We start from the raw sequence: 25132 nt of genomic DNA, 5'->3' as shown, positions 1-25132 counted from the left end.
ATGAAGCATTGGCTTTGATTGTAAGGCTTTGACTAGTCGAAAATACTTGAGGTTCACTTCTGTTATAGGGGAGAGTGGGGTAAATTGAGCCAAATGGGTAAATTGACCCACCCTTGCTTCAAGGAAACCATACACAAAATTAATCATTTGACCAAATATTAAGGAAGAGGTCATAATTTCACGGAGTCTGCGAAGGAATTAACCACATTAAACTTTTTTTTTCAAATGTCAAATGAATGTATTGTGTTAGAGGTTTCATGATGCTTGTACTGTATCTAAACCAAATTAGATACTTTAAGATTGTTATATACATCAGGTGGGGTCTCTATAAGCTTCTATATGAGGTCCTAAACCTAACATGAAAGTGCATCTTTGTAGATGTGTGGGCTAATATAGTCTAAATGAGCCAATGGTTGAGCCAATGGTTGAGCCAATGGCAAGTTGAGCAAATTGAAGTGCTTTCTTCCTAAGCGTAATGCAAGGCATTATCACTGGGATATGAGGTAACAACAGGGCTTGGCCTATGTTGAAAGTGTTTTTAAAAAAGTACAAAGTGTTTGTTAGGTGTTAGGTGTATCCAGTGATACATAACATCCTGAAATATATGTAGATATCTTTGTTAGAAAGAATACTATGTTTCCCTTGGCGGTGTGATGCTGAATGCAAAAAATGGCTCAATTTACCACACTATCATCGAAGGAAGGTTTCATGTACATAATATTGCCTAAGGCCCAAGGCGTTGTGGCAACGCCAAGATTTAGGCTTTTGCTCAGTCCAACAAAGTCTTGAGTCAAGCAAACCACCTGGACTGATAGACCCTGTCGGTTTGCCTACATTGGTGCCGAGATCACACAGGAGTCTATCAGTTTATCCCAGCGTTTCCCAAACTAAGGGTCGCGATTTGCCTGATTTGAAAATGGGGTTGCGAGAGAAACTCTAAAATACGTTTTTTAATCATTGCGCATGGTTCATAGAACCAGGGTTACGTCAGTAACCTCTGGTAGCCACTAGATGCAGTTGTAATAAACAGAGCGGTTTCTGCTTTCTTCCTACAGTACAAATGTGGCTCTATCTTATGTGTCTTCTGTTTCCCTCTACAATGCCCACAATCCGAGCAGGACTAATTAGAACAGAGTGGACAAGACCAGGCACCAAATCAGACTGGGGAAAAAAGTAATTTATCAATGATGATGTCCTTTTCTACAAAGAAGGTCATACAAAATAATTGTCTTCTGAACTTCCCAATACCATTCTGATGCATTTCAGTCACTTCAACCCCATACTTCCTTCAGATTGAAGTCATGTCAAAAGTATAGTCAAACTGATTTGTAATAGACCGTTGATTACATTGGCCGTTGATTACATTGGCCGTTGATTACATTGGCCGTTGATTACATCACTTTTTTTTACATGGTGGGTCGTGAAAACATTTTGATATCAAAATGGGGTCATGGGCCCAAAATGTTTGGGTACCTCTAGTTTATCCCTTTCAGTAGAGACAAAAACCCGCAAACTGTAGCATTCCACCAACTTTTCTTTCCGCCTACTGACCTAGTGATGATTGCGGCAGTGGCGTGTATGCATGGACGCCAAGTGAAGCGAGGCTAACAAAACATACAAAATAATTTAATATTCGTCTCTCTGTGCTTCATAGATTTCTTTCAATTCACAAGAGGCTGAATGTATCTCACCGGAGAAAGCATTCGGGCGAATTAAACAGCGTCCCTCTTTCTCAGTATGTGCAGAGTATCTGTCGGCTGCTGTAAGGTCAGAAAGAGTATGACGTTGTTGCCGCCCATAGCATTGAATGCAAGGGAAGTCAGCGAGCATTATGCATAGTAACTTTAATTACTCTACCTACATGTACATATTACCTCAATTACCTCGACTAACTGGTGCCCCCGCACATTGACTCTGTACCTGTACCCCCTGTATATAGCCTCGCTATTGTTATTTTACTGCTGCTCTTTAATTATTTGTTACTTAAATGTCTTACTTTTTTAGGTATTTTGTTAAAACTGCATTGTTGGTTAAGGGCTTGTAAGTAAGCATTTCACTGTGAGGTCTATTGTACCTGTTGTATTCGACGCATGTGACAAATAAAATCATAGCCAATCAGTGTTGAGCTAAACTGAGTGAGTACAGCTGTGAATGGTCCTGGTGCACCAACAAAAAAAGTGTCAAGGCTAATCACATCACAAGCCAAACATCATTCCTGACAGAGAAAACATGAATTGTTGCATCTCGTTGTGTTGTTGTCCTCTGGTGGCTAGCTAGCTAGCTAAAATTGTCCCTTTCTTAAATTATCCAAGGATTATTTCTCCGTACTGGTCAATGATTATAACGGTGGTTCTGATCCAACCATAAATTAATATATTGTGCCCCTGGCCTGAGAGAATGGAAGTTCAACATATAGCTAGATGTAGTATGCTAATGTTACCTAGCTGGACTGGCGTATCGTTGCCCATGAAAGGAAGTTGGGCTAGTGAGCACGTATCTTAGCCAGCTAGCGTAGGACAACAAAAACTAAAAGCGTGAAATACATAACAAGAGTCATAGACTGTTCAGACAACATGAAAGAGGAGGATGGTATTGGCATTTCTCTACAAGTGGGCTGAGTCAACATGTTATTTTCTACTTGACACGCACGCACACACGCACGCACACACACACACACACACACACACACACACACACACACAGAAATCAATACCATGGATAGCCACATCATATTTAGCTTACGTTGTTTGGACTAAATCACTTTTGGTATATTTTAGTTGTCACTGTATTAGACTAAGCATAGGTGATGATTATATGATGTTGAAATGGTGCTGGAATAGTGGAGGCAGCTCCTGTTTTCTTTGCGACTCTCTGTGGTTCTAAAGAAACAGTTGTTTTGTGGTCTGAAAATGTTGGAAACATTACCTTGCTTGACCAGGCTGTAGGTCATGTAGGTTTGTTACATGCAATATGTTTTGGCCTTAGGCCTATATATCACAAGGCATATGAACTAAAAGGTTATAGAGCAAACAATGCAATTAACACATAGATTGTAATATGGCAGTGATTTACCAATGCACCGCTACTGGATTGCCGTAATGTATTTAAAAGTCCTCAGTATAAATGTTGCTTTTCATCTTACTGTCTTTGGCACGCATTCAATCTAGAAACACAAAAACGGCAGTCTGCATGACATCGCAACAGCCTGGTCCAAATAGCAACGTTACCTGTACATTTTTTTTGCACCAAAATAAACATGTTTAAAAATGTATTGAGAATATCTTAGTAGCAAGCCATGTAACTAAAATATACTTTCAAGACAATGTGTTGGTTTGTTGCTAGCTTGGTAGCTGTCTACCATTAGCTAGCTAGCCAGCTCATTAAAACACGAGAACCATTGCCATAGAGGTCATAAGAGGTCTGGACATCTGTCATTTTTATTTTATTTTAGGAACTCGCTCAAGGTCTTAGTGTTGAGAGTTAGAATAATAGAATACACAAGGTGCAATTTCGAAAATTGGTTGTGTATCATGAGTTGTTGTTACTTGTTACTCACTGACAGTCACTCAATTAGCCATGACCTTCACTCAATTAGCCAATACCAGTAATTGTTTTTGAGTAGTTAAATAGTCTAGTCAGCTATCTAAACTTGTAGTAATTATGGCGTAATTCTGACCGGGCACACTTGTTTTATTTAACCTTTATTTAAGTAGGCAAGTCAGTTAAGAACAAATTCTTACTTACAATGACGGACCCGAACGAGGCTGGGCCAATTGTGCACTGCCCTATGGGACTCCCAATCACAGCCAGTTGTGATACAGCCTGGAATTGAACCAGGGTCTGTAGTGGCACCTCTAGAACTGAGATGCAGTGCCTTTGACTGCTGCGCCACTCGGGAGCACTTGCCCCGGACCTCTGACCTCCAGGGGGCCCCAACTGATTTTGTTAGTTACTTTCACTCAGATAACATATTAACATGGCATAAATAATGGCAAAATGTGTAGAATTGCAGGAAATTAGCTGTACAACTGTACAAACTTTTTTTCTGTAAAGCAAAGGAATTTGTTAACCTTTTGTTTATTAAATACTTTTTTTTTGCTAAGAGATCCTTCTGTATTAAATTATAGTTTTTAATCCCGGTGCTGAGTTAATGTGAGTTAATGTGTAGGGGCTAATTGTATAGCTAATAGACTATGTATTTGTAGATCGACTGAATGAAGCTACAGCAGCCACGGTGATAATGGCTGGGGCCATTTTTGCTTGTTTTTACTGTTCTCCAAATAGCATTTTAGAGTGACTGACTCGCCGGTGTCATAGTGATAGAATGCTTCAGATTTTGGTTATTAAACACGGTCCTTGAAAAGTTACAAGACAGCATCACTGGCAGACAGTCTACAGTCAAATCAAGTCAACCCATTGTTGTGTGTTTCGATGATGTTGTTTACACTGTCAGGAAAGTGCACCGTCTTTGTGTTCTGTCAAACAGCAGGGAGCTCATTCCATGAAGGCCCCCTGAGGGATTGACAAACTTCAGGTTTACCTTTACTGGAATTATAGAGCAGTAGGCTAGGCTAGAACAGAGCAGGTGGGTAAGCTCCAACTTTAAAGTGTTATGCAAACACATTTCTCTCTATTTAGAGGTCTCCTTTTTAGAGGTCTCCTCTCCTCTGCGTCCCAAATTGCACCCTATTCCCTACATAAAGCTCTAGTCAAAAGTAGTGCACTACATAGGGAATAGGGTGCCATTTCGGATGTACCCAGTCAGTTCAGACTGCACCATTAAAAATAAAAGGTGCAAGTTGGAACCAAATAAGGTTCTTGAGAGCGAAGCCATGAGAAAACCATTTTAGGGTCTTTGAAGAACCATAAATGAGAAGGTTCTTTGAAGAAAAAAAACAGAAATGTCTCGGCCCTCCAGGACCGTAATTGAATAGCCCTGCTGTATGGTTTTAAGCCTGATCTGCATATTTCCAATGGTGCCTTTCAAGCGATTTTTTTTGCTAATGACAGAGACGTAGTTGTTGCATTCTTTCATATTAAGTCCTGTGGCCTTCATAAAGTGAGATCCTAAGTGAATATCTTGTCATTAAAATTAAATACCTTAAAGATGCGCTATGCAGAAATGTCACCGCCATTTCCTGGTTGCTAAAATTCAAATAGTTCGCCTAATTTAAGTGACAAAACAAGCAAGTATAGTGTAGAGAATCATTATACTATCTAAACAGCTGTGAAATATAGTTTTCATAACCAAAATATTGTATTTACAGCTGTTTGAAGCTGCTGTACAAAACTGAAAGTAATATATGCAAAAAAATCAACAGTTTGGGGAAGGCCCTTTCCTGTTTCAGCATGACAATGCCCCTGTGCACAACGCGAGGTCCATACAGAAATGGTTTAATCAAGATCAGTGTGGAAGAACTTGACTGGCCTGCACTGAGCCCTGACCTCAACCCTGTCAAACACCTTTGGGATGAATTAGAATGCCAACTGCGAGCCAGGCCTAATCACCCAACATCAGTGCCCGACCTCCCTAATGCTCTTGTGACTGAATGGAAGCAAGTCCCTGCAGCAATGTTCCAACATCTAGTGGAAAAGAGTGAAGGCTGTTGGGGCAGCAAAAAAAAAAGGGGGGGGGGGATGTTTGACGAGAAGGAGTCCACATACTTTTTGTCCTGTATTGCATGGTTTTGGTTAAACTCTGGTTATTAACACCAGCACTGGGGTTATTTTACACAACTGAGTGTTCATTTAACTCTCATTTAAATGTATGCAGGCTTCCATTTATTTCAAGAAGATTTTAGAATTATGAAGAACAGTAGATCCACATCAAGAACCCCATGCTTAAGTAAACTGTTCTTTATCCATGCAAGAGTTATCCAAGGAACCTTAAAAGCTGAGGAAGAACCATTTAAGAACCTTGTTTTTTTCAGCATGAGTGGGAAGTTCAGACTGAGTGGGATTACTAAATAATATTTTTGATGTATTGTAGAATAGACTACTGGGGGCAGTAGGCCTAAATTGTTATCCAACAATATGAATAGGCTATATGCCGAGTGTCTGCATCAAAAAGCTTATCTTTGATTTCAATGCAAATATTTATAGAGATGGTTGGGATTTTGTTATTGCAATGTTAATACATCTAATGTTGGATACACAGGACACGGTATAAGGTCAAATGAAAAAAAAAAAAAAAGCAGAGCTGTTTTAAAGGTAAGCATTTACAGGACATTCCGCAGAATTGAAATATTCATAGAATAAAATCAATCCCATCTATCCCCATCACACTTTCCAATTGTGGATGAAGCAAAATCAGAATCAGAACCAGAATGATTAAATATAATTTTAAATGTTATTGGTGCCTCCTCATGTCTCTATGAATTGTCAACGGTGTTTTTGTTGGATGACCAATAACGGGACATTTGCGAGCGAGGGGGAAAAGGGTGACACAGATGCTTCAAAAACGTGTAGCCAGAACCGCCTTCCCGCCTTCTTTGTCACACGATAGCAGCTTTTCCACTAATATACGTTTTACTGAATTATAAAATATTACTATGAATACCAATAGTAATTAAGGGAAACATTTCCCCAGCTTTGCAATAGCCTACCTCATGCTAACACGAATGTGGCGCAACACGTTGGAGATCAAATTGAATAGGGTATTCAGCCTACACGATACACATAAAAGGAACTGCACATATTGCACTCAACATCACCAAGATATACAAACGAATTCCATGTTACCGTTGGTTAAATGATGCACCTTGAGCTCATGGTCAGAGCGGTCAAGACGCGCCTGTGGACTTACCAAAGGGTCACCCTGGCGCGTCTCCGTATAAGCCAAAGTCAGGGTATCGTCTGCTTTTCTCACGACAAGCGTCAGATACCGTGGTCGCAATCCACGTCTCGGCATATATACCATAGTATTACATAAAGAATGAGTAAGATGGCAAAAATAAACAAAGCCACTAAGATCGCCTTGTTAAATGGAGACAAGAAAGACTGCATGTCAGCAGCGAAGAAAACGAGGACGAATAAGCGGGCTCTGTTGCTCCGGCTCTTATGAATGAAATGATGGACACGTTATCTGCACTCTACAACACCCGAACTAGTCCTCCTTGGAATCTGCATTGATGCGTGCCAACTTGAAGAGTCAGACTCGCTGGCATCCACTGGCCTATACATTTGTCTTTAGAGACCTCAACATTCACTGAAGCAACACAAATATGATTATAAATCATTACATATAGACAACACTGACCATCCTCAGATGTTGATAAACAGAGACGATTTCAAATTTCATTATTATATATTTTTAAAATAATAAGGCAAACATTATTTCAATATCGTGCTCTGTTATTCGATGTTGGCCATTTTCCTATTATAGACTATGCATTACATCGATTAGGCCATAGCCTACTACACACTATTTTACAAGATGAGAGTTTGTAGCATAGCTGCCAATTACATTATTTCTCATTACCATTTTCACCATGGCCAGTTGCCACATTTTCTTTGCTTTTACGCACACCGCAAGGTATGGAAAGGCACGTTACAAATTAAAGTGAAAACCATGACATCTCGCTAGATGGCACAATCGCCCCGTTCAAATAGCCAATGTGTAATGGGAGTACCACACATTTGGATCTGCTGAGGAGTATTTGGGACATAATTTAACGTAGGTGTCTGCAGTGTTCTATTTTTTTTAACATCATAAACATGAAATTGATGCAAAATAGATTTTGTGTAACCTATACGCATATGCTGAGAAAATAATAATTTCCCTTGAATAGAGACAGTTCATATAGCGTTTGAGTCAGGATAATTACATTTATTTTCAATCAATTGATGGTGATAGACAACAAGAGTAATGTCAATTTAGGCGTATGCCCCTCACTTCTCTCAGCTTGTGACCTGATGCGCGGCCAGGGTAACGCCTTTATTTTATGAAGTTACCGCAGCACACCCACCCCGACTGCTCTTTCATTCTGTTGGAAAGTTGACTGCCAATCTGTAACTGGAGAACACTCGAGTGCTAGTAGGCACGTTGACACACCCTAAAGTTACCGATTTATTTTGACAAAGAACTCCGAGCAAGGAATTAGTTAAAATAGTCAAATCGATCCTGCATCGGATAATTCAGGAAAACTTTTGTTTTCTTTCCTATTCAGCAGACATGAAATCTTGCTTATGGATTGCGTTGTTTGTAACTCTTGCTATAGGGACGAAAACACAAGGTACGTTTTTTTCCCCCACCCAGGATACATAACTAAACCATTATTAGGCCTATTATGAATAGCTATTATGATAATGATAATAATATGATGATAATGATGATCATTGCTATTATTGTTGTTGTTTACTTGTTGTTTTGTTGTTATGTTGATGGTAACGTAGGCCTATTTAAAGTCTTCCTTAGGCCTATTCTTTGGACAAGGTACATACAAGATTGGCCTAGAAGTAGTAGAAATACGTTTATAGATTTAGGCAAGAAAATAGACTGGGAAATTCCATGTGTGTGTTAGGGCACGGGCCTGTTGCATGCATTTGTTTCGCACGCCACTCACCCATGCAGTTTTTAGTTGAACAGCTAAGAATAACATGCATTTCCCTTAATAAGGATCGGCCCCTTTTTTCAAATTTTTGACTAAAATGACATACCCAAATCTAACTGCCTGTAGCTCAGGCCCTGAAGCAAGGATATGCATTGTCTTGGTTCCATTTAATTGGAAACACTTTGAAGTTTGTGGAAATGCAAAAGGAATGTAGGAGAATACAACACATTAGATTTGGTTAAAAAGATAATGCAAAGAAAAAAAACAGTTTTTTTGTACCATCATCTTTGAAATGCAAGAGAAAGGCCATAATGTATTATACCAGACCAGGTGCAATTAAGATTTTGGCAACTATGTGGCAGCAGTGTATGTGTAAAGTTTTAGACTGATCCAATGAACCATTGTATTTCTGTTAAAAATCTTGTATCAAGACTGCCAAAATGTGCCTAATTTGTTAATTAAGAACTTTTTTCAGAGTTAGATCAACACGAATAAGCTTTCTGCCAATATGGTAAGCTTTCTGTCAATTTCTGGGAAATTGTCTTGTTACTTACAACCTCATGCTAATCGCATTAGCCTACGTTAGCTCAACCGTCCCACAGGGGACCTTCTGATCCTGAATAAGTTTTTAACAGCAAGGCAGTATAACACTTACAAACGTGTAGGCTACTACAACACTTGTGTACTTCTTGTACAGTGTTATAATCCTTGCTCTCAGAAGAGTTCTGACTCATCTTAATGTGGTAGTATATGACTCAAGGGTGTGTCTAGTCTCCCCTTTATAATCAGGGTAGTGTCTTTGGCTCATAGGGAAGCACATGTGCGTGCAATGCTAACTGGCATGACTGGGCACAACTTTGAAAAACAAGTCTAAGGCACAGGAGAGAGTGTTTTTTGTTTTCTAGCAGGATTTAATTACTGAAAGGTAAGGGAGGTTTGCAGAACAGTTCCCTGTACTGCATACTAACAACTCTCACTGAAGTTTTATCTTCTTTCAAGACACTTTCAAGCCAAGGCCCGCTCAGCCAACCTTGTTTTTTTTGTAGGCTCTCTGAGCTTGTGTGTCAGTTGAAAAATATCCAGATAAACAGTAGCTCCAACAAACTTAGTTGGCAATACATTTGCTAGTTGATCGTTTTTAATCAGATACTATCAGATACTGTTGCCTCAACCCAATGTTTCAGATCCTCTTTCCCACAATGCAATGTTTGTAAAAAAAATAAAGGTTTAGGATCTTAATTTGATCACCCTGTTGCAGGAAGATTTACATCTGTAGGCCTGTAAGATATTGGACTTTGAAAGACTTTTCAGACTTATAGCTCCTCTGTGAGTTATACTCAGCACCCAATGAATGTAACATTCAAAATATATTTCCCACCCTGTGAATGGCTGTCTCTTGGCTTCCTGTGTGAGGCTGCTCCAGGATTAGCTAGAGTTGACAACAGGCATGCAGCCCCAAACCCCTACCTAGATGGGCACGCTGTCTTCATGATGACACATGTGATGCCTAGATTTAAAAGCCAGACTGAACTGAAGAAAGACTGTTTCATACTACCCCATCATTGCCTCAAGTGTCCAGTACACAGTGAAATAATTAGTACAAGTGGGTTATATTTAGTTAGTTGATACAGTTAATAGCTTGTTGGTCTTTCTTCTGAAAGTACACTGTAAAACCATGAAACATGTGACACGTTTATAACCCAAATGTCAGTGTTTAAATCTTAAACATTAGGCATTTAGATTAGCCAATAAAGCTTATCATCTTAATCAAGTGCATTTAGATTGCAAGATTAAACATGATAGTCAGCTTTTTCCAGTCAGTTTCCAACCAGGAGAACGCATATATCTCTTAAGTATTCCGTTTTTAAACACTACTGTTTACTTTCCCATCATCCTGTTTAGAGTGCATTTAGTTATTAGAAATTGATGTGACTTCCCATGCCTTATTCAGATCAGTGTTAGGAATGTCTGTCACCTTACTGGACAGGACATTTGATTCAAGAAATCTTTTTAATCGCATGGTGTTGTTGTTACTTGGCTGTGTTGAGTTCATTTCTGGTAACTTTCTGAGTGAAAAAGACATGGGAGGGGCCCTCATTATCATATTTCCCAGCATGCTTTTGCAGGTTAATTTTTAGAATAGTTTGTTTTAAAATCTATGTTTCCTCATACACATTGACTGATTAATTGATGTTATACTATACAAAGATAAATAACTTAATAAAACAAAAAAACTAATCCAATCTGTGAGGGGTTGGACTTATTGCATCTGTTACTGAGATGGTTGTTTTAGTTTAGATGGTTTAGGTCAGTGGTTCGCAGTCTTTTGCAGTTACTGTACCACCAACAGAATTTGCTCTGCCAGACTACCCCTGATTTACCTCCTCATGAGTATTTTATTAGTAGGCCTATGGTCTCATGAGTATTCTCAAGTACCCCTTGTGGCTAGGCCAAGTAGCCTCGGGGGTCCTAGTACCCCTGGTTGGGAACCACAGGTTCAGGTTGTCTTGTTTATTAAGTCATTCACCATAGCAGTCATTCTGTCTGCAGGTTGTGGGTGATACAATTTTCAAGTTCTTGGATATCCTCCCTCTGGCTGGATTCTGATAGGAATTACTAATCACATCATAAACCAGCGTCCTGTGACTTGCAGGTCTGATGTGGCACATAAACCAAGATTTTCAGACTACAATGTCGAGGCCTTATGAAATGTATACTGAGTGTACAAAACATTAGGAGCACCTTCCTACTATTGAGTTGCACCCCCTTTTCCCCTCAGAACAGCCTTCATTTGTTGGGGCATGGGCTCTACAACGTCTCGAAAGCATTCTACAGGGATGCTCCCCCATGATGACTCTAATGCTTCCCACAGTTGTGTCAAGTTGGCTGGATGTCCTTTAGGTGGTGGACCATTCTTGATACACACGGGAAACTGTTGAGCGGCAAAAACCCAGCAGTGTTGCAGTTCACCTACTACCATACCCCATTCAAAGGCACCTTAATATTTTGTCTTGCCTATTCAACCTCTGAATGGTGTAACGGATGTGAAACGGCTAGCTAGTTAGCGGTGGTGCGCGCTAAATAGCGTTTCAATCGGTGACGTCACTTGCTCTGAGACCTTGAAGTAGTGGTTCCCCTTGCTCTGCAAGGGCCGATGCTTCGTGGGTGACTGTTGTTGACGTGTGCAGAGGGTCCCTGGTTCTCGCCCGGGTATGGGCGAGGGGATGGTCTAAAGTTATACTGTTACAATGGCACACAAACACAATCCATGTCTCAATTGTTTGAAGGCTTAAAAACCTTTTAACCATACTCCTTCCTCCCTTTCATCTACACTGATTGAAGTGAATTTAAGAAGTGACATCAATAAGGGATCATATCTTTCACCTGGTCAGTCTGTCATGGAAAGAGCAGGCGTTCCTAATGTTTATACACTCAATGTATAATATGTGGTCAATAAGGGTTACAGATTAATTTAGGTAGTTACTTGGACTGAACTTATTGCAACAACCATGTCTCTGTCACTAACCAACACAGTCATGGGTTGGCATTGCTCACATTCACTCGAGAGGCATGCTGGGAATATGAAAATACGGCTTTACTCCCTGCAGTGTTAAAGCAACACCCCCAGTGCTTAGTTTTTAAAACCTAAACGCCTTGTGCTAAATAAACGTGTTCATGTGGTTAAAAAGTGTTACAATGAATAAACATGTCCTGGTGTGGTTACAATCTAAACACTGTGATGTGTTTTCATTTCAATTCTAAATACCTTGATGCGCAGTTAAAAAACGGTCTCAGAAAAGTGTTAGTTTAGATATGTGTTCAGATCATTAACACTTGGTTTTACAGTGTAAGAAGCAACTATCTGACTTTTTTGCTCAGTTTCACTTGCAACCTTATTCTTATACAGTCGAAGGTTCCGACGCAGTAAGCACATGTATTCAAACTGGGAGGCCTCTATTTTAAGTGGGTTGGCTAATTTGGTAATTAGTTAATTAGTTAGTGTGCTAGTTCACCCTTGGCCTGGTTAATTCCTAAAGGTTTAACTACAGCCAAGGCAGAGTAGAGAAAGTAGAGTGTTCAAGAAGACAGCTCTCCGGTTTCAGCTGCCTATGAGTCATCCAAACCTTCAAACTATAACTGACTGTAGTCGCAACAGACTGCATGCCAAGCAAGGCCAGTTCCCTCATTACAAAACCTCACCAGGCAACCAATACATGATGTACTACCTGCTGTTAAGTAGCACAAACACTGTCACAATATCAAAGTCACGCACATAGCAACTGGTGGTTCCTTGGAACTTATTTAGGACACAGTTGAAAAAGCTAGTTGAGTTAGTTGAGTAGAAAGGGGTGCTAACTAAGATGCGTAGACAGCCAGTGTTGTGGGTGTGTTGGCGTTGTCTTGGAAATTGTGGCTGACCAATAGTATTTCATCTTTGTCCCACAGACTTTGATCTTGCTGATGCCTTAGATTTTGGTAAGTTTCTTGATCTTTTACATTTTTTTTTTGAATGTCTGTTGATAGGTAAGCCAACTGTAGATGTAGTTCATATTGATGAAACAGGTGTAATGGCTGTTCCTCACCATGTTCAGGTGGTATGTCTTCCTCCTCTGCCTATCTGTAGCACTGCTCACAGCGCTGTCTGGCTCTGAACCAGTTGAATGCATTTTGCATAATGCAAATTGGTTAGTTATTACTGAACAGGATTTCAGGTCCAAATATAATGTAGGCCTTCAGAAAATCTTTTATATATGATTAGAAATTACAATTATAATTCTTAATACTCATAACACATGATGATCCTGTTATTATAATACAGATGTTTGTTTTTTTAACATTTCCAGCCTTATAGATTTATATAGATTTATAGATATAATGTGATTAATGATTTTATGAAAGGCAAAAAAAACCTCTCTCTCTTTGTTTAGAGGCCACTGAGGCCACTGATATTCCAAAACAGCCAAAGAAACCTGCAAAGGATCCCAGTCCAGGTAGGGAAACCTATCACATAATATAACACTGACTGTGGGATGAAACAAACTCTGGAAGTCAACAAGAAGTCACTAGCAAGGGAAGATAGATATCTCATTAGTCACAACTCCTATGACTCAACATGAACCACATCAATAACCACTTTGAAGGAACAGAATATGAGCACAGCATGTGACTGCAGGGTGGCCCAGCCCCCGAAGGGGACTCTTATGCAAGGATTTCCTTTTGTGTTGTCACACTTCTTCAAATACCCCTCTACATGACCAGATTCTTATGTGTTGACAGTGTTATAATCATGCTATAAGCATAAATAAACGTCATTATATTTCTTCATCTCCAGGAGGAGGACTTGATCTATTCGATGCTCTTGGTCCAGAAGGTAAAAAGGGACACAATAATAGGTGTAGATAGCTCCCTCTTCGTCTAAGTTGGTGTTGGTTTTCCTCTCAAACTTTTCTATATATCAGACTTACATTTGGTTGCCCTTCCCATTCAACAGACTTACTCTCATCAGCTCGTTGGTGCTGGGATAATAAGATTGGATCATTTCTTGGCTCTGATTTATTTTTCACTGATGTGCTTTAAGGGTTCATCCAGTTTGCGATTTGGGTGATAGATTTATAACTGCATCAAATTGTATAGTTATACTGTTGTAGTATTCAGTTATATTCAACCAGTAATAACTGGCTAAATGAAACACCCATCCCTTTCAGCAAATCGCAGCCTGGATCGCCTTCTTTTATTATGCTATATTTCTAATAAATGTTCCTTTCCTGGCTTTAAAATGGTTCAACTCAAAGGTGAAAATCCTGGGAATTATGGTTTAAAGTTGAGGCTTTTGAAATCCATCTTCCTTGATTCACCTTTCCTCTTCTTAGAGCCTGATAAACCAGCTGGGATCCCTCCTAAAGAAGGTGGAACTAGTAAGGCATCTACGGCAAACAAATGTCAAATGAATGGATAGCTCACATGTATTTCAGCTAAGATTCTCTTTCTGTTCTCGGATGATTTAGATTTCATGGATACGTCAATGTGTTTATTTAATGTGATCTTAACTAAATATGTTCTCCAATCATTTGTCCAATCATTTCCCCAATGTGGAATACAATGCTCTTATAGTAGATATACTTCATGCCCTTTCCAGATCCCAAACCTGCCCCTCCACCTCCCGCACCTGTAGATCCCAAAAAACCAGCTGATGGTAAGTAAATGAACTCAACTAGCTGAAGTGACACCCATCACTTGTAATTACAGTATCCATCCTATTTGATCAGGATTCTAGCTATCAGATTATTGAACACAGGAAGACTTTCTGATCAGTGCATAAAATTAACATCCACTAAATGCTGGTAGATTTAGGTATTGGCAGGTAGGACTGTCTATTTCACCTGCCACAGTGTTCAATTTGCAGGTCTCTACAGTGCGAGCGTTACATTTGTGAATAATATAGTCAAAAGTACAAGTGGCAATTTATTGTAGAAAAATGATGCAGTAGCTGTCTTCAAAGTCTTTCTGCTGTTTTGTTTCATAGCTGCTAATCGCACAATGAAATATGAATCCTATATCCCAATATACCACATTACTTCTTACTAATACATTTCTTGTTTTAGAAACATTACAACGCAAGGTCAAATGTTTTATTATTTAAAAAAAATAATGTTTTTGCTGGTAAAAAATTAGAGTGGCGAGTACCACAGTGGCTGCAGACCAAACAGTTCATTTTAGGCCCTGGTTCTGATTCCTAAAGCAAACCTAGTATTGACCTCAAGATGGGAGATGTCATCCATTGTAAATGATATTGTAAATGATACAATCATAGAATGTTTTCTGTTCTATTTTCTCTTCATAGATGGGATGGATTTTGACCTGTCTGATGCCTTGGGTCCAGGTAAAGCCAGAGTTATTGTTAGGTTCTCAGTCTAGGGAAGAAGTCTTTCTATTTGGTGCAGGTCTATATTGGGGATTCTCTCTTTGTCCCTCCCTCCCTCCCTGTTTATTAATCAATCAAACAAACAAACAATTAATCAATCATTCAATCAAGCAATCAACCAGGCTTGTGATGAATCATACCCACTGCTCTCTATGATTAAGCTTTTCTTCAGCAGCCTTTACATACCCAGCAATCACCTTTTGTCTTGAGACGTCTTGAGATGTCTTGAGATGTCTTGAGACATGGGGATAGCTGCGTATGTAAAGGAGATTCCCCCTGCTTTGCGTCCAGTGACTCTCACACTCTCACCTCTCTTGATAAGAAGCTGGGCCTCTTGAGCCTTCAAAACCTGCTAAATCACACTGTCACGTTCACTTAAGAGCTTAAGTGATTGTAGGTGCTGATGTTTTCACATCTAATGTCGGAGGAAATGGTATGAGGGACTAGTGGCATGCTTCCCGGTGTGAAAACATATTATAATGTTATTATAACGTGTTATAATGTAATATAACTTCCGACTCCTCTTCCTTGTTCTGTAATGTCTACCATCCATAGATCCCGTACCGGGTAAACCAGCTGTTGTTCCACCTAAAGATGGAGGCACCGGTACTAAGCATTGGATATATTCATTCATTTCCTCTGTTTGATGATCACATACTATGTGTGTGCTACTGTGTATTGTTATTATGGACTCCCAGGAGAACAATGCTAAGTGCTACTGACTCACTGTTGCTACACTGTTTTCATCTGGAAGGTGGCGGGTCCTTTGGAGACAATGACCTGTTTGATGTGAGCGACAACGGTGGCTACAAGCCTGATCCCGGCAAGGGAGGTGGAGGTGGAGGAGGAGGAGGAGGTAGGACATTTAGGGCTTTTATTATTGAATTTCTGTTATGAAATAAGTTTAGAAGCAGTGTCACAGGCCAGACAAAGGGTGCTGTTCAAACAAATGAGTTCATGGGTTTGACTTCCAACAGTAGGCCTGCAAACTGTTGAGGGAGAGTAGTTTCTACTCAGACTAAGGTACGCCAAAATACACACAATAGAGTATGTCGGGGAGGCTGGGGACCCGACAGAAATGGTCCATTGTTGCCATATTAAAATGAATTGCAGTGCTAAATTCACTGTGGGCTAAAACAGAACCGTTCTGTCTTAAAACTGTATACGCATTTCCTTTCTCTTTTTCCTCTTAGTCACTTAGAATGGAAGTAATTACTTGTTCTTTACAAAAGAGAGAAAAAAAAGCAGAAATAGGGAATAGAAAAACCCCTCATGGTTACCGATGTAATTAGTGCCATATGCCTGTTAGTCTGATGCTATCCTGCATGATACTGTGGAGAGTCCAGAGGAGCTGGAAACAAACTGAAATAACCTGTCATTAAACTCCATGTAAGGGGAAGATTTCAGCCCTCACAGTTAATGACTAGAGCCCCTTTGGAAGAGAGCTTCAGAAAGCTAAAGACGACATGTTGAAAGGAATCTGGAAATATTTGACCAACTCTATGGAAGTCTTTATACAATAAATCTCTGAAGTCTTCATGAACATTTGCACATACATGTAAATAGCACACACAGGCCTATCTAGCTACTTCTATGTACAGTATGTCTAGAAGTATATACTACAGATTCTACGAGGGAGTAGAAGTGCATCTCACTTCGCTCTGTTCAAAAAAATAAATAATATATATATATATACAGTGCCTTGCGAAAGTATTCGGCCCCCTTGAACTTTGCGACCTTTTGCCACATTTCAGGCTTCAAACATAAAGATATAAAACTGTATTTTTTGTGAAGAATCAACAACAAGTGGGACACAATCATGAAGTGGAACGACATTTATTGGATATTTCAAACTTTTTTAACAAATCAAAAACTTAAAAATTGGGCGTGCAAAATTATTCAGCCCTTTTACTTTCAGTGCAGCAAACTCTCTCCAGAAGTTCAGTGAGGATCTCTGAATGATCCAATGTTAACCTAAATGACTAATGATGACAAATACAATCCACCTGTGTGTAATCAAGTCTCCGTATAAATGCACCTGCACTGTGATAGTCTCAGAGGTCCGTTAAAAGCGCAGAGAGCATCATGAAGAACAAGGAACACACCAGGCAGGTCCGAGATACTGTTGTGAAGAAGTTTAAAGCCGGATTTGGATACAAAAAGATTTCCCAAGCTTTAAACATCCCAAGGAGCACTGTGCAAGCGATAATATTGAAATGGAAGGAGTATCAGACCACTGCAAATCTACCGAGACCTGGCCGTCCCTCTAAACTTTCAGCTCATACAAGGAGAAGACTGATCAGAGATGCAGCCAAGAGGCCCATGATCACTCTGGATGAACTGCAGAGATCTACAGCTGAGGTGGGAGACTCTGTCCATAGGACAACAATCAGTCGTATATTGCACAAATCTGGCCTTTATGGAAGAGTGGCAAGAAGAAAGCCATTTCTTAAAGATATCCATAAAAAGTGTTGTTTAAAGTTTGCCACAAGCCACCTGGGAGACACACCAAACATATGGAAGAAGGTGCTCTGGTCAGATGAAACCAAAATTGAACTTTTTGGCAACAATGCAAAACGTTATGTTTGGCGTAAAAGCAACACAGCTCACCACCCTGAACACACCATGCCCACTGTCAAACATGGTGGTGGCAGCATCATGGTTTGGGCCTGCTTTTCTTCAGCAGGGACAGGGAAGATGGTTAAAATTGATGGGAAGATGGATGGAGCCAAATGCAGGACCATTCTGGAAGAAAACCTGATGGAGTCTGCAAAAGACCTGAGACTGGGACGGAGATTTGTCTTCCAACAAGACAATGATCCAAAACATAAAGCAAAATCTACAATGGAATGGTTCAAAAATAAACATATCCAGGTGTTAGAATGGCCAAGTCAAAGTCCAGACCTAAATCCAATCGAGAATCTGTGGAAAGAACTGAAAACTGCTGTTCACAAATGCTCTCCATCCAACCTCACTGAGCTCGAGCTGTTTTGCAAGGAGGAATGGGAAAAAATGTCAGTCTCTCGATGTGCAAAACTGATAGAGACATACCCCAAGCGACTTACAGCTGTAATCGCAGCAAAAGGTGGCGCTACAAAGTATTAACTTAAGGGGGCTGAATAATTTTGCACGCCCCAATTTTTCAGTTTTTGATTTGTTAAAAAGTTTGAAATATCCAATAAATGTCGTTCCACTTCATGATTGTGTCCCACTTGTTGTTGATTCTTCACAAAAAAATACAGTTTTATATCTTTATGTTTGAAGCCTGAAATGTGGCAAAACGTCGCAAAGTTCAAGGGGGCCGAATACTTTCGCAAGGCACTGTATATATAGCACGTGCCGCTGACCCAGCCCCCTCAGATCCCAATGGTACGCCATTTATAGGATTTATGCTTACTTTCTCGCTCTCTTTTTCCGTCTCCAGGAGGAGGTAATGCTCCTGCAGATCAACCTCAAGGTAAAACAATCAATCCATTTATTTCTACAATAAATAATGTTAATTATCAAGCGTCTCAGAGGAGGAATTATATGGGGTGCCGTTTGTCAAGTTGAACGGCTATTTCCCGGGCTATTTCGCACCAGATTTAGGTGGAATCTTTAGAGTCTGTATTCGCCCACTGTACCCACACCCAGTCCTTTCATTTAACTCTTACCACTCATCTTTACCATGGTGTCAAAGGCCTGCACTATGAAGAATCTCAGTCATAATGAATTCTTCCCACACCTCTTGAGGGACTAAGCTCCGTGCTTTTATAGTCATATCCGTTTCCTGTCTCACAGGAATTTGGCTGATTGTTTCCCTGGTTTTATTGTGTGCTCCTCACGGTCGGATTATGTTGCTCTATAGTCCCTGTTTCAATCCAAACACAGCACAGATATTGAGAATGAATAATAAAAAAAGTGAAAGGGCTGCGCTGAGCGGATGAGGTCTATCAAACTAAATGTGTTGAAAAATGCTTAGAGGATTCCCTGATCAAATAGTGCAAGTGGATGCTTGACGATGGCAACATTGGGAACTATTGGTTTGGGATGCAAAGGGGAATTAACTCTGATTGGCTTGATTGGGTGCACGCTATTGGCCATAGCCTAAAACCCAGGTACGATTCTGTGTCGTTGCAGATCTAGACCTACTGTGGGGCCAATTCCTGAAGATGCTAGATGCTAACATGCCAGAGGGCGTCCATGTTTGGATATCCAACATAAAGCAAGCAGTGTTGCCTCTGTTAGAGAAGGCCATGGAGCTTTTGGATGTGGGCCAATGAATGAGCCTCCAGTGACTTTCAGGAATCAGGAAATCATCTATCCACCTATGTTCTGATTGGTGCTCAGATATGAGGGCGTGTTCTTAATAGTTGTTTACATGGTCTTAAAGGTTTGAGGTGCTTTAAAACACCTCTCAGGGCTGGTCTTACAAAGCAATGGTTTGTACACTTAGACAAAATGGTTCCAAAAGGTTTATTCGGCTGTCCCTATAGGATAACCCCTTTGGGGTCCATGTAGAACTCTCTTTGGTTCTACCTGGAACCAAACAGGATTCTCCAAATGGACAGCCGAATAACTCTTTTAGGTTCTAGAGAGATCTTTTTTTTCTGAGTGTAGGCTCCAGTTTTCACTGGGTTAAAGCTAGGGTTAGTACAAAGTTCAGAGGTTTTATCCCTTAAGGAGTGGGTGTGCTCTCCATCCCCTCTTTGACACCCCACCCTTCTCTTTACTTTCTGAAGTCACAGTCTCTGAATCATCCCTGTGTGTTGAGCTTATGGGATTCTGTTTTGTAAAATGTTACAGCTATAAGCCTAAAGATAGTGGTTACTGATATTATCAAGGTTATTTTTATTGCCCCCCCCCCCATTTATTGCCCCCACCCCCTGTTTTCCACGGTTAGTGTGGTTTTTGAGGCATTCTTATGCATTGCATGTAGTTGTTTCATATGTGTGTTCCTTCTTGTGTGATTAGTCTTTCCAGATGACATGTCAATTAATGCAAAAAAATAATGAAGATATGTTTACAATTTTTGACAATTATGGGTCATTGTCTCGGAAGGTCTTTGTTGAAATGTTTTTCCTGTGTCGCATCCTGTCATAACATGCCCATCATTACTATACCCTAAGCCTGTTACTTACGAAGGCTTTTGCAGCCTAGCATTAACAGCCCCACACAGAGGCCTAGTCAGCACACATTGCTAGCGTAGCCAAACTTCACAGCACTCGGTTGAAAGATCCAACACTTTTTTGCGCTAATGTGTTCCAGAACAAACTGACATGCGGTTCTCTCAGATTCCAATATTGACAACATGAATGACTTATTCTGAAACACTGAAGGATATATTTGTTCAGCCAGAAGAGGTTATACAATCTTGTGCGTTTACAAATGATTTATGTCTCATGGTGAATGTTCCTGTAAGGTTGACGGATGTCTTTTTCATTGGGGTATGTTTCTTTGGCCACTTGCATTCAAATACAAAATATTGTTTCCATTACAACGTGTCTTACCATGTTAGAAGTGCTACCTCTTTTTCTTGTGTGTGTTACAGCAGAGAGGTTAGCTATCAACACATTGATATTGTCGTCTCTTTGTCTGTTGTTGTTTCCCTTCAGATGTTAATAAAGCCTGCTGAACGGTGTTCTGATTTATGGTGTTCTGGTTTAACACATAGCGTGGTTTCTGTTGATGGAATCCATGCACCCGGCTCTTGAAGAATATAGCTTGCATGTGGGACTGTGAGTGAAGGTTATTGAACTGAACTGTACGATTGTAGCCATAGGCGGTAGGTTGCATTCTCCAGCAGTAAGTCACCGTTTGTTGGGGTGTCAACCAGTTTTTACCCTGGGCACCGCCCTGTTTCAATGCTTGATACACTATTACTCACAGTGGTTCTCTATGGGATAAACCAGTTTTTACTTGTATGTAAGGTTTATTCATCAACAGTTCAAGTGTTTGTACACTTTAATCCCATTGTGCATTTCTTTCTTTGTTACTTTCTGTGTCCTTGGAGTTGGGTTTGTGTTATGTCCTTCACTGTATCACTGGGTGGTGGCTTTCTCTGAGGTTTCATGTTTTTTTTTTGTCGAGATAGTTTTTGATAGTTTTAAGATGTTTTTGAAGAGAAACTCTGGAATATTTGTGTTTCAGCCCCCATAGTGTTCTGTTGTTGCGCTATTTTCTACCCAGAAATACTTTGCCAGCACATTACAACCAGATGCCGTCATAAAAGGGCTCTCGACCACCACCTTGTGGAATGATGGTATAGTTCCAAAATGTTTTCCGTTGGTGTGCAACTAGACTAGAGCCTTATGTTTTGGGGGGAAAAAAAGGCACGTTATGCAACATGAATAATAGCCTCACTCACTCCCACTTTCTTTAATAGACTTTAAACCTCCTGTTTCATGTTAATTAATTCTGTGTTCCCGGTCCAAAATTACCGCCCCATTACAGCTGATTATAAATCCATAATAATACATATATTATCACCTAATGTCGTGTTAGATCTTTTTATCAACTTAAGTTCTTGTGAACATGACACGTTTTGAACTTCTATTTGCTATTAATGGCCTGTAGGCCTCATTGACCTGAGCTCCTACAACTCGTTTTTGAGTAAAGAAAGCATAATGTATGGATTATTTACAGATTAATTATGGATGAATAGTCAGATGAAACATATTGTGCTATTCATCACGGACTACTTTGTGTCAAAGTTTAACAAGGACTCTCTCCTCCTCACCAGGGTTATGATCAAAGATATGATCAAGAGCCTCACATACAATATATTGTTTGGTCATTGTGCTGCCATGGAATGAATTGTGAGAAAGGCCTCAAAAAAGTGTAATATACCTGAGCTGCGAGAAAAGTTCTTTATATTATTGAAACAGTGTTGCAATTGTTTGCGAGAATGCCAACAGGTGTGGTTCCTGTTGGGGAAAGGTTCCTGTGGGGTTTGCCATGGAAGCCAAGAATGGGAGTGAGGTGTGTGTGTGTGTGTGTGTGCGTGCAAACACACATGCATATGGGGGTCTGGGAGAGGAAGTGTGTCCATCTGATGAATGGGCATGTGCCTGAACTCAATTTTATACACTAATTGTAGTCTCACCCATTAATTTCTAATGACCGGTAATGTTTGACCAGGAATACCACAGCTGTACAAAAGTTAAATAAAACATCAAAAATCATCTAAATGTATTTTGTGTATTCAGATGTCCTGTGTGGACAAGGTCATGGAACCTTATTACAATCAGATTAAATTAACTACAATTTTCAGAGATTAAATTTAAATCGGTCAAATTCGACCGGAAAAAAGCAAGAGGGTTAATAAGAATCAATCAGAGAGTAAACAACCTTATCAACTAAACAACAACGACAATGGATATTTTTTGTTGTGTAGATGTAGAAGCTGGATCTGGTCAGATCGCTGGCGTAGTGAGTGCAATAGGAGTGGCCCTCCTTGGTGCTGCCTCCAGCTACTTTGCCTACCAGAAGAAGAAACTGTGTTTCAAGATTCAGGGAGGTGAGTGAATGGGATTGGGATATGTACAGTACGGTATGTGTAGTAGTGGATTAAAGGTTGCCCTGGCTGTCGATCCCTGTATGGCATCTTATACAAGTCTACAACCATGTCTCAGGGCGAGATACAAGGGTCTAGAGGTCCCACTATAAAGTTGTCTGTGGCACATATGTTCTTCGATGTAAATGCTTATGTATTTCTCCATTCAGGTGTAGACCCAGAAAGTGGAAAGAACGCACGTGGAGCTCGGTCTGATCCCCAATGTAAGCACTAGCTATTACACGATCTCACTAGTGTCTCTCTCTCTCTCTCTCTCCCTTCTCCTACAATATACTACCCACTACTCCAATATACTACCTTACACTATCTACTACCTTCCTAAATACTCCCTACCTACTATCTCCATCTAGTATTCCTGTTCTGTTTTCCTGCCTTTTCTCTGGGTGGGTCTGGCTACTCCTCTGTTTCTTTACTTCTCTCTGCCCTCCTTTTCTTTCCTACAGATTAGGGCAAAGGAGCCCTCGCAAAAAGGTCTGCCGAGAAGGGTTTTAACTTCTTTTAAATTCCAATGTATTGTTTTTTTGTTAACCTGACATAACCATTATTTCTGTGCTTCCTCTGATTCCAGCGATGAGCAACTTGCTGAGGTCATTCTAACTTCGATCAGGTCATCGTAGAGGAGCCTCACCTTTAGCAAAGAAACTCCTTCTTCCATCAGCCGGTATCAACTGTCTGCTGGAGACGTCAGTGGGCAAAAAAAACACAACAAAATCTCTATATATTTTTTTCATTTGTCTTTCATTTGTAATTTAACTTTGGGAGAATGTTAGTTATATGTTTTATTTTTGTGTGTGCCTTATCTAGCTGTATAAATACACTTAGATAGATATACAACTTGAATACATGTTTTTTTGCATTGACGATCTGTCAATCATTTTCATTGTATATTGTACAGTACCAAACAATTGTCTTTCGACTTGCTGACTTTTCATCACTTTTCATTTCATTTTCATTTCATACTTTAGCAGGCCTAGCTAGTATCCACAACTACATTTTTACATTTGACTGTGTTTACATTCCACATAGCTTTCCTATTTGTTTGACTTTAACTGTCTCCACATATATTAAATTCTGATTGGCAGTAGGGTCTCTCTTTTCATCAAATAACAGCGCTTGTTTTTAAATATAATCCTTTACCAAAGGATTTAGAAATGTTTGAATAGATTAAGGTATGATGAAAAAAAAAAGTGCCGTAGAGAAAGCGATTCTTTTGGCGGATATGAAAAGAGTGTGTAGGGTACTATTTGGGATGAGGATTGGTTTCAGGCTGAACTTTTAGCTGCGTCGCGTTTTGTCTTCTAGTAAGTTAATTGTTTTGGGGTGCAAGCCACTCGTTAGTGTTTATGTGAGGAAAGATAACATAAGTGCACATGGTAAATAGACAGAAATATCAATTTTTTTAAATTAAATGCATTGTGCATGTTTATTTACAAAATAACATTTATACTGAGAAGTGGTTATAGTATGTTGTAAGTTATACTTGTTTAAGATTGTTATGAACGATTGCTTGATTTCTGATGCAATACAGATAAGAATAGAAATCGATACCTGGGGTTGATACCAAACTGGTAAACTAGAATGTTCTACCGTGTCACTTGTGCTGTAAATGCTAATGAAGAATGCATATAAAAGCTCTGCTGATTTTTTGCTGTGTGATATCTGCCATTTTTGTTCTCTAACTTTCAGCACATGTAATTAAAACCTTTTAAGTAACTGTAACTGAAGAAGTGTTACTGCTTATTCTTTACCAATACAGGAAATCATTTGTTGACTTAGTTGATTGTAGTAAGTTAGTTTTGTGTGTTTTGAAGGAAGCTTGTTTCCTTCTCTGAAAGACAATGGAGGGCTGTCGATAATGTACATTATTGTTATCAATAAAGTTCACTTTTTACAATTGATTGGGTTTTTTTTTTTTTCATGTTGTTTTCCATCAGGTTTCAACATCAGTGTTGTTGTCCATAGTACCATTAATTTGTATATCATGAAGATCGACCAATGGTTCTACAGTGAATTGAATGCACCTGCACATAGTACTATGCACTTAGTTCCAGGGGTTGGACTACTGCAGACTCTAGAGTACAGTTGTTGAAGGTCCTGCTTAAA

The 25132-nt window shown here is 39.7% G+C and overlaps 2 protein-coding genes across 6 annotated transcripts in view; one reads left to right on the top strand and one right to left on the bottom strand.

Annotated features, from left to right (window-relative positions):
• The window catches only part of dhrsx (dehydrogenase/reductase (SDR family) X-linked), a 32578-nt gene extending 25532 nt beyond the window's left edge, over window positions 1-7046 (bottom strand). Inside the window, exon 1 of the mRNA XM_036952408.1 lies at window positions 6806-7046. The gene's annotated coding sequence lies outside the window, so the exon portion shown is untranslated. The remainder of the gene's footprint in view (window positions 1-6805) is intronic.
• A 900-nt stretch (window positions 7047-7946) lies between these two features.
• LOC110495898 (CD99 antigen-like protein 2) lies at window positions 7947-24927 on the top strand. 5 transcript variants are annotated; one of them, XM_021571411.2, is made up of 14 exons: window positions 7947-8234; window positions 12999-13028; window positions 13481-13543; window positions 13885-13923; window positions 14423-14467; window positions 14689-14745; window positions 15394-15432; window positions 16030-16080; window positions 16229-16330; window positions 18899-18931; window positions 22850-22972; window positions 23179-23232; window positions 23473-23500; window positions 23598-24927. In XM_021571411.2, the coding sequence occupies exons 1-13, from the start codon at window positions 8174-8176 to the stop codon at window positions 23475-23477; spliced, it is 702 nt and encodes a 233-aa protein (XP_021427086.2). In that variant the 5' UTR covers window positions 7947-8173; the 3' UTR covers window positions 23478-23500; window positions 23598-24927. The 5 variants fall into 5 exon arrangements, with proteins under 5 accessions (XP_021427086.2, XP_036808301.1, XP_021427087.2 ...); XM_036952406.1 differs by lacking the exon at window positions 23473-23500; XM_021571412.2 differs by lacking the exons at window positions 13885-13923; window positions 23473-23500.
• The last annotated feature ends 205 nt before the right edge of the window (window positions 24928-25132 follow it).

The sequence above is a fragment of the Oncorhynchus mykiss genome, chromosome 18 (genome assembly GCF_013265735.2).
Source record: "Oncorhynchus mykiss isolate Arlee chromosome 18, USDA_OmykA_1.1, whole genome shotgun sequence".
In the NCBI taxonomy this organism is placed as follows: Eukaryota; Metazoa; Chordata; class Actinopteri; order Salmoniformes; family Salmonidae; genus Oncorhynchus; species Oncorhynchus mykiss.
This window is presented reverse-complemented; position numbering and strand designations above follow the sequence as displayed.

Coding starts and splice junctions, on each gene's coding strand:
- LOC110495898 (XM_036952406.1), top strand. CDS start 8,174: ATGAAATCTTGCTTATGGATTGCGTTGTTTGTAACTCTTGCTATAGGG. Junction 13,029..13,480: donor TGCTGATGCCTTAGATTTTG/GTAAGTTTCTTG, acceptor CTCTTTGTTTAG/AGGCCACTGAGGCCACTGAT. Junction 14,468..14,688: donor TCCTAAAGAAGGTGGAACTA/GTAAGGCATCTA, acceptor TGCCCTTTCCAG/ATCCCAAACCTGCCCCTCCA.